The sequence below is a fragment of the Delphinapterus leucas genome, chromosome 1, assembly GCF_059928025.1.
Source record: "Delphinapterus leucas isolate spDelLeu-1000000601 "Yukka" chromosome 1, BTC_Dleu_Yukka2, whole genome shotgun sequence".
NCBI lineage: Eukaryota > Metazoa > Chordata > Mammalia > Artiodactyla > Monodontidae > Delphinapterus > Delphinapterus leucas.
The window spans coordinates 72,103,008-72,112,987 of NC_143129.1; the positions used below are offsets into that span (position 1 = coordinate 72,103,008).

Genomic DNA, 9,980 nt, shown 5'->3' on the forward strand with positions numbered 1-9,980 from the left:
GTAAGTGCTACTCACCACGTTCTTTAATAAAAGTTTAGTCTACGCTTTAGACTAAAAGCTGTCTTAAAATTTCTTTCCTGTGTCCTGACCTTATCCTCCCTTTTAATGCTAAGCTTTTTCCTGTGTTATTATCACCAAAGCTTTATTCATAGCAATCCATTTATATCCCAGGCACATATTGCGCTCTTAGCTCCGCATATTGTGAGGGACACAAAGAGGAGGAAAGATGTGTCCCTGCCTGTTAGTGCAACAGAGCTCAGAGGAGGAAGGTGGGCGAGCGTGGGAAGAGGAACCACTTTCCAATCCAAGTGGTTTCACCAGAGCTGCCCAGACTACTTGTTCTGGATACCTGTACTATTTTGTGACCAACAGATCCCACTCTTCCCACTCTTTGAAATATTGATTGTTCAGATTTGGCATGCACCATTAGACTCCAGCATCGTAAATCTGAAAGTTCCTTGAGAGCAGGAGCTGTGTCTCATTCACCACTACCCTCAGCCCTCAGCATAGCACCTGCCACATGGTAGGATTGCAGGCTGCATGGACCCTCGCGTTCATGAATTAATGAACTGAAAGGGCTCCAGAATGGCTCTGTCCTAAGTCCCCAAATCCTCTCCAGGCCCATGAGCAGGTTTTCGGGGAAACTTTAAAGAACTTAAAGAACAGTAGAAGAGACTTATCTCACAGGGAGAATAATGCCTTATATATGTAAAGTGTTTTTATTATTTTTGCCCCAAAAGTTATTCATGTAGTTTTCACTGATCTTTATAGCAACCTGATTGAGGATTTTGTAGGGAACCTATCGTCTACTTTATTGGCAAGGAGACTGAGGCTCAGAGGAAATGACTCTGTCCTCAATACTTCTGTGTCACTCTGGAAAATCATGTTACTATAGGGCTGATAAATGGAATATTGCCTGCCATAGATGTCACAGACATCAGCGATTGCAGACACAGCCGAGGGTGAGCTGGTGAGCCCTGAGGATACTGGCCCCAGATAAGCTGGGGTGTATATCAAAGGAAAGATTTCAGTGAGCCCAGACTCTTGTATCTTCCCATACATAGAAAAACGCTAAGTTCCTTAACTTGGGATATCTAGGTTTCTTTTATTAGCAGTAATCTTTTGTTCCTACTACCTGGCCTTTGTTGCAAACTTCTACAAATCCTAGCTCCCCCCTCACCTCCTCAGAGCAGTTTTCTCAGGGTTACTTGAGATGATGCCTCCCGGGCTTGAAGTCCTAAAAATTCCTGCCAAATAAAACATAATTCTTAACTTTTAGGTTGTGAATAATATTTTAGTCAGCAGGGCAAAGTTTTCTAATAGTGTGACTTCGTCTGAGTAGGCAGCTGTGGATTCAGAAAAACACAGGATTCAAACATTGATCTTCCAGTTAAAAGCCAGGGGTCAGGTTCCCCGTTTTGCTTTATCAGGTCTGTCATGGTGCCTGGGAGAATCTTGTTCTAGTGTCTCTAGACCATGAAGAGGGTGGAGAGGCACATGGTCAGGGGACCACTACAGAAGCACTTTGATTTGGAGAGGGAGAACGCCAAGCAGGCTGAAGCCAAAGACTGCAGAGACTAGAGGATATCTGCCTATACCATGTGAAGTTGTTGAGCAGGGAGCAGAGACGGCTCCAAAAAGAACTGCAGAGGTTGCAGCAAGGTAAGCCTTCCAGGATGGGGAGAGGCTGAGCAGGGCAGCAAGCCATCAGCTGGCTAAGGCAAGAGTAACATCCCCTACCTCATGACGAGGGCCCTTTCAGAGATCTGGACACCAAGAAAGTGAGAACTTCTGATCTCAACTTGGATTTTAGGCTGCCCACCCAACCATGTCCCTCTCTCCCTCAATTACACAGCTCCCTGGAGCAGCCCACATGCAAACCTTCTTGAGCTAACACTCCTCAGGCTCCCAGTCTTTCAAATGAGCTCTCTCTGGCTTAAAGCCTTAGTGTTCTACTTTCTTATATCTGGGTTGATTTGGTTTCACTTCTTTTCTATGCCTGGTCAACAAGCATTTATTGAGTAACTATTAATGTGCAAGTCATCTTATGAAAAGGAAGTAAACCAAAAAAATTTCCCTGGGATTGGCGACCGGAGAGAATTGTGTAACGATGGCTGGCCTCTGATAGGGCTGAGCAAGGAGCCCTTGGCTGTTTTCAACCCTCACCAATATGAGAGTCAGGCCCTTCCTTTCTTCTGCAGAAAGTGAATTTGTCAACTACCCTCCTTGTACTCCAAAGTATATCCACACAAGAGCTTACAGATTTTGCTTAGATTAGAAAATTTTGCACAAGCGATTGTTGTGTATTGGTACTGTGATTTCTTTGTCTTCTTAAGCCAAAGGGCAAATATTTCTGTCATTTACCCAAGGAGGCCTCTTTACTCAGAAGCCGTGAGCTCATATCCTTTGTAATAATTCCCTCCCATAAAACCTTCTGTTGCCAAAGAATAATCCTTTCCAAATGTACACATCACTTAGAAGAGTATCCAATGAACATGGACTATATAGTTAAGTAGTTATAACAAGAATAATGCTACTAACTTCATACACTCGTTTCTAGTTAGTAGCTACTGATTATCACAGAAGGAAGGGCTACACAATGCTATCCAGAATCTCAGACCTTCCAACGCTGCCTACACCATTCAGTAAAAAGAGAAGGAAATAAAACTGCCTGCTCAGTGATTCCATCTTCGTCCATTAAACCATGGTGGCTAAGAATACAGACTCTGGACCCGGATTGCCAGGGTTGAAATCCTGACTCTATCACTTACCAGCTGTGAGGCCTTGGGCAGCTTACTGGACCTGACTCTGCCTCAGTTTTCTCCAAAGTAAAATGTAAATGATGTTTCCTACCTCATAAAGTCATTTGAGGATGCAGTGAGCACTTGAAACAGTACCTAAATGCAAAATAAGTGCTATATAAGTGTTTGCTCTTATCAGTCAATCAATCCTGTAAAAGATTGTTACAGGATTAAAACTCTTCTGTTTTGTTGAAAGTTGCCATAGTTATACAGTTTGTAGAAACTAGTTCTATTTTTCCCATAACAAAATAATCATATGTTAATATTCAGCATAGAATGGATCTATCTCAGCTCTTCAAAACTATGGTCCCTTCTTACTTAAGGCAGGTGCAGGAGCCCTGAAAATGATGTAGCATGTTCAAGGGGAAAGCCAAGTATCACAATTGAATGTAAAATCATTTAGGTCTCCACAGCTAATAGGTGGACACAAGACCCTATAGTAATATCCAAGCATCTGGCCTAAGAATTATTTCTAGCCTCCAGCTTTGGGTTTTAAAGAGGAGAAACTGAGCAAATAACTGAACTTCCTTGTCTGTAATAAATGGTTCAACCAAACTAGAATGAGAGGTCACAGAATGGAAAAGAATCTTAGAAGCCATTTGGTTGAATCCCACTTCAGTTCTCAAAAAGGATGCTGAAGACCAGAAATCTACTCTCTATGGGGTGTTCAGAAGACCAGGTCCGAGGGAGGTGGCTGTCCTTGATGACTAGAGAGTTTGCGTCAGGGACAGGTGGTATAAAAAGAGTCTGGACAAGGAGGCAGCAAATTTTAATTCAGGGGCCTCTGTCTCTATTTCCTTTAGAAAGTCACATCCTCTCTGAGCCTCAGACTTCTTGACAGTAAAACTAGGGACGAAGGAAGGAAACAATATGAGTTAAGTGTCAGTATTTATCAGGCACTGTACTAGGTAATATATGCCCATGATTCACTTAATGAAATTGTTATTGAGATTCAACTACAGGATACATGCCAGTTGGTGGATTTTTTATTTTTTATAAATTTATTTATTTTATTTATTTTACTTTTGGCTGCATTGGGTCTTCGTTGCTGCGAGTGGGCTTTCTCTAGTTGTGGCAAGCGGGGGCTACTCTTCGTTGCGGAGCACAGGCTCTAGGTGCACAGGCTTCAGTAGTTGTGGCTCGCAGGTTCTAGAGCACAGGCTCGGTAGTTGTGGCGCACGGGCTTAGTTGCTCAGCGGCATGTGGGATCTTCCCGGACCAGGGCTCGAACCCGTGTCCCCTGCATTGGCAGGCGGATTCTTAACCACTGTGTCACCAGGTGGATTGTTTAAAATGCATATTCCCAGTCTTCATCTGTAGAGATTTGGATCAGTAGGTTAGGAGTTAGGCTCAAAATCCACATTTGTAAATGAGCTGACACTAAGGCAGATTATTCTGGGACAGGTGTTTTGTGGGCCAGACTTTACAAAACCCCATTACAATATCTCAGATAGACACAGGAATGCAAATATGAAAAAACATGGTCTGTGCCCTCGAGATGCTCACATTTAAATTGGAAGTTAGCCATGCTTGCAAAAAATTATCACAGAAAATACTAATTGCTAAATTAGAGTTGTTTTCAAGGTAGAACAAGAGCATGGAAAGTTTCCTATGTCTATCAAAGAGGCTCAGGTGAGATGTCCCAAAAGAGGCAGTGTATGAGCAGAATCTTAGAAGAGGAAGAGAATGAAGATGGGTGGGGTAGGGGGGTGGGCAGCTTGTCACAAGGACACGTGGCAAGGCCACTCCTGGCAGTAGGAACAGTATGTACAAAGGCGCATGCATGAGAATGATTTGCTACAGGTTGCTCAACCTGCAGGGGTGTAAGGGGTGACGAGAAGGTGTAGGTGAAATGTTTACAGACAAAGCAGTGTAGGCAGTGTCTCCAATCATGAATAGCTTCATAGGTCTTGCAAGAGTTTAAATCTCACCCTACAGGGTTTGGGAGTATGGAGATTACATGTCCGCGTGTGAGAAGGATTACTCAGCTGTAATGTTTAAGGTAGACCAGATAGGAGAATTCCAGAGTGTAGGCCAGGGTTTAAAGGCCTAAACTAGGCCATTGGCCAGGTGAAAAAAAATGAGTATCTTAAGATATTTAGAAAGTGAAATTACATCTTTTTTTCAACATCTTTATTGGAGTATAATTGCTTTACAATGGTGTGTTAGTTTCTGTTTATATAACAAAGTGAATCAACTGTACATATACATATATCCCCATATCTCCTCCCTCTTGCGTCTCCCTCCCTCCCACCCTCTCTATCCCACCCCTCTAGGTGGACACAAAGCATGGAGCTGATCTCCCTATGCTATGCGGCTGCTTCCCACCAAATTGCATCTTAAGTGGACCAGCATTTCGAGATATTTAAATGGGGAATTGTCAGAGCTTTATGATTAATTATATGTTCAACGTAAAGAAAACCAGAGTCAAGAATATACTGCCTGGCACAAAGTAGGCACTCAAACATCCTTGTTAAATTGGATAACTAGATGGACACACACACACACACACACACACACACACACTCAAGAAGACAACAGAAGAAGAGCGACCCCAAAAGGACTATCTCTTGCCTTGACTACCTCACCAAGAAGTTATTTGATGAAAGAATATTAGGAGTTTAATGTAAATTCTAGGCCCTTTATCTGGTCATAAGTCCTCTGCCTGGTGCCTACTAACCCATGTAGATTTAGGGAACTCACTCCCATTACAGCAAACTAGTGCAAGACTTTGAACTCTAAGTGACCAACTCATGAGATGTCTTAAAAACAAACCGGGTCTTCTACAGCAGCTATGACTACAAGATGCTGAAACATTAACTCAAAGAGCAACAAACTCACTTACTCATGGTCGGCAATTGCAACTCTTGGCTCAGGTGGGTAGGAGGTCACATAATTGAGGTGAATGAAACAATAGGGCACCAGCTCTGTGTATCACTCACACCCAGTCATTTTCTTTTGAAAACACCATGCTTGCCAAATAAAACATTCAGACAAAACCTCCATGGGCCAAGTCCGTTTAAACCTCTGACCTTGGTGTTTCTAAATCCCCTTTCACATATTTGAGGTAAACATTGGGGAACTGCTTTAGGTTTTTCTGTTTCCATTCATCATGCCAGATCAGCCTATTTTGTAATGTGATCTAATGGTATTCATATACTCTTTCTCTGCCCAGAGAACTAGCTTCGATCATTCTTTTCCTTCTTCTGTTACTGTATTCGTTTTTTAGGGCTACCCGAACAAAGCACCACAAACTGGGTGGCTTAAGCAACAGAAGTGTCTTCTCACATTTCTGGAGGCTTGAAGTCCAAAATCAAGAGTCGGTTCCTTCTGAAGGCTGGGAAAGAAGGATCTGTTCCAGGCCACCCTCTTTGGCTTGTCAATGGCCATCTTCTTCCTGTGCCTTTTCCCATCACCTTCCCCCTATCTGAGTCTCTGTGTCCAAATTTCTCTTTATTATAAGGACACCAGTCATATTGGGCTGGGGCTCACCCTAATGACCTCATCTTAACTTGATTATCTCTGTAAAGGGCCTGCCTCCAAATAAGGTCACATTCTGAAGTACTGGGGATTAGGACGTCTACATATGACATTTGGGGAGGATACAATTCAACCCATAACACCTATTAATTAACTCAAAACAGATATCATCAAGGAAATGTTCTCCTCTTACTTTGAGAAGGGAAGTCAGAAGAGACCAGAAGATGTTCTTATGTTCTCATCACAGGGAGGACAGAAGCACAGGGATCTACAGGCTAATAAATTTAGGTAAGAAAATGCTTACTAAACTCATGGATATGGCTTCTTCCCAAATGACCTCTTTACATTGTCCTCTCCCTGAGAAAGTGCTGCCTTTTTCTTCTTAAGGAAAGAGCCACTTCTCCACGTTGTTACCACCCATTCTCACCCTTCACGCTCTTCCCTGCCACTTTATTACCTCACCTAATACCACACGGAAAGGGGCCATGGTCTAATAACTTGAAAATGCTAAATATGAGCCTCTTCATCTGTTTTCAGAGATCTTTCTTCTTTTTACCTCCTTTCCCAGAGCACTGACGACAAATACGATCCAAGGAATATACAAAACCAAGTCCCAGATGCCTCCTTTCCATCACACTGGTCCCAAGGACCCCATGAAAAGCAAAAGGCAGTCGCTATCTCAAAATAACAGAACTTCCCACTTTATAGAAGAGAAGCCGCAAGCCCAAGAGAAATATTCTATAAACCCACTGAAGGGCAAAGACTCCAACAAGGGCATCTCTCTTCTATGTCAAGATCAAGACGTCTCCACTCACACCCTAGACCAAGGCCCCAGTTCCAGCCCAGCTGGTGGTAGCAGAATGGCACACGGCGATGAGACCAGATCAAATGATGCCAACAAAAGGCCAGACCACACCCCTGGGAAACAAATTCCCCTGAATCCCGTGGAATGTGGAGGGAACTTCAAAGGCGAGCCCAAAACATCAACCTATTCAGAGTTGTTTGCAAAGGCCAGAAACACTCACTACCTCCGGCACCAGGTCCCCCCTGAGTCTGAGAGATTGCTTAGCATTGGGGAGATCTCTGGGCACAAGGAATCCTCACAGTACAGAGCAGAAAAGGGGTGTAAAAACAGGGTGACCATCTAAGTTACTTCCTCTCTAACCATCTAACATATCCTTACAATAACATATGCTATAATCACTAAATAAAAGTATTTGTCAAACAACTGTAGTAAGCAATACAAATATATATATGCAATACATATATGTGTGTGTGTGTGTATATATATATATATACTTTTTTCTTAAAACCTAGTTTTTTGTCCTTTTATGGGAATACAATCTTTCACTGAATGAGCAATGTTAGCATGAAAAATGAAGGGAGAGATGAATCTTCCGAAACCATTTTAAGCAACGTACACACGTTGCTAATATCATCAAAATTATGAATCTACATTGATGTCTAGAGTTTTCCTGAAAGGTAAAATATTAAGGATCCTGTTTACATTTGCCACCCTTTTCTTATAGGAGATTCTTATGGTGCCACCTGCTGGCAAAATGGCGTGGCTCTTCTGTTTGTTTTAGTTTCACATATAAAGGTAAGAATAGAAACTCAATTGAAAATATGTACATAATATGGTCTATAAATAAAAACTCCTCTCCCACCACAGCTCTGCGCTCTTTTTTGAAGCCCTTTCCTTTCTTCTTTTATTTCCAGATAGGTCCATTTTGGTTTTCTCATTCCCACTTTCTTTTTTTCTAACATCTTTATTGGAGTATAATTGCTTTACAATGGTGTGTTAGTTTCTGCTTTATAACAAAGTGAATCAGCTATACATATACATGTATCCCCATATCTCCTCCCTCTTGCGTCTCTCTCCCACTCTCCCTCATTCCCACTTTCAACCTGCTCTTATCAAACTTCTTGGATGCTAAAAAATGAATAATGAACAGTTTATAAGAAATGTGTCCCCTCTAACATTTTCTTCCAAGAAGCAAAGCAGTGGGGGAAAGCAGGTCAGGGGCAACAAAACAGACTGATGAATACCTAATTTATTTACACCATCCACGACTGTGCTGGCAGGAACAGGAACACCCAGGGTGGAGAAACTCCTTTGCAAACTTCCCAGTCCTTTATTGTGTGTTCTTTCTCCTTGTATATCTCCACTACAATCACTCCTCAAGGGTGAGTTCTCAAAATGATTCACCCCACTTCTAAATGGGTCTTTTCTCTGTGCTGGCCATAACTTCAGAACAGGGTCGTTGCCAAGGCAGCAAGGACCTGGCCTCATCCTAGTCCCCTCCTCCACTTGATTAATCGCCCCTGTTCCAAGTACACCTCAGTCTCATGAACTTGAGAAATAAGCATTCTGCATGCTCCTTCTTGTTATCCTGCTTGTATCTTCAGATATCTGATGGACCCAGATCTGCCTGTATCTCTAACTCCAAAATTTTATACATTCTATTTCAAATGACATTTCATGAATTGCAACAAAATTGTGCATTTACAAATCTTCTAACGTCATAGATTTTATTCTTATCATTTAGTCTAATACACTTCCTTCTTCAATATGATGGATACAATACTTTTATTGATACAACTCAACACAACCAGAGGGAAAGCTGTTGCTTGGGTCCTTGCTTGTCCTAACCCATTAAATTCTATAGAACAGTTTAAATCCTTAATCTTCACAAGCCACACTGAGCTCCAGGATAGCTCTCACCCAATCAGCTTAAAGTCATTCATTCATACCAGAGGTCTCATCTGGGGATAGATGTGCTCCCCAAAAGACATTTGATAATGTCCAGAGATATGTTTGGTTGTCACAACCCAGGTGAGGGGGGTAAAAGACCCTGACCTAGAGACAGTAGCACTGACATATATACACTACCAAATGTAAAATAGATAGCTAGTGGGAAACAGCTGCATAGCACAGGGTGATCGGCTTGGTGCTGTGTGACCACCTAGAGGGGTGGGATAAGGAGGGTTGGAGGGAGATGCAAGAGGGAGGGGATACGGGGATATATGTATACATATAGCTGATTCACTTTGTTATACAGCAGAAACTAACACAACATTGTAAAGCAATTATCCTCCAATAAAGACATAAAAAAAAAGAAAAGAGAGAGAGAGAGAGATAAAATATAAAAGACCCTGACCTATAGACCATTGTATTAAACTTTGCAAAACCCTGTAAGGTAGGAAAATCAGTGAGATATTTCTCTCATTTTATAGGAAAAAAAAATGAGGCTCACAATAAGTAAAATGACTCTCTCTATACCAGAATGTGAATGAGAAACAAAGGCCAGAATTCTGCTTTCCTGTACTATCCTTTTCTCTCAATGAGAAGGGGGGACAACACAATGTCCAATGGCTTATGCCCTCCTTTTCAGCTATGAAATACTTGTCAACCCTATAAATAAAAATCTTTAACAATAAAAATTAGAAAGAAATGGTAAAAAGGAAAACTTCATACTTTGATTTTGAGGGAACGTGACTTTTTTTTTTACATTCATTCATTTATTCAAAGATGTATTGAGGAGAGACAACGTCTTCTCCATTTACTCCTACATGAGGAAAATCAGGTTTTCACCTCGTTACCTGAACCTATCCAATGGGGAGGGAATTCACTTTTCACCTGGAGGCAGAGGCTTCTGGGAACTCTGAGGTGGTGATAGCCTCTCACCCAGAGCCCCA

At 41.9% G+C, this 9,980-nt stretch overlaps 1 protein-coding gene across 1 annotated transcript; it reads left to right on the forward strand.

The window, feature by feature from the left end:
* Window positions 1-1,476: 1,476 nt before the first annotated feature.
* On the forward strand, window positions 1,477-8,779 carry CCDC190 (coiled-coil domain containing 190). Its single transcript, XM_022563290.2, is given in 5 exon segments — window positions 1,477-1,558; window positions 1,561-1,662; window positions 6,446-6,569; window positions 6,850-7,420; window positions 7,422-8,779. Coding segments are annotated over 5 exon segments (903 nt in total). The 3' UTR covers window positions 7,446-8,779.
* Window positions 8,780-9,980: the final 1,201 nt, after the last annotated feature.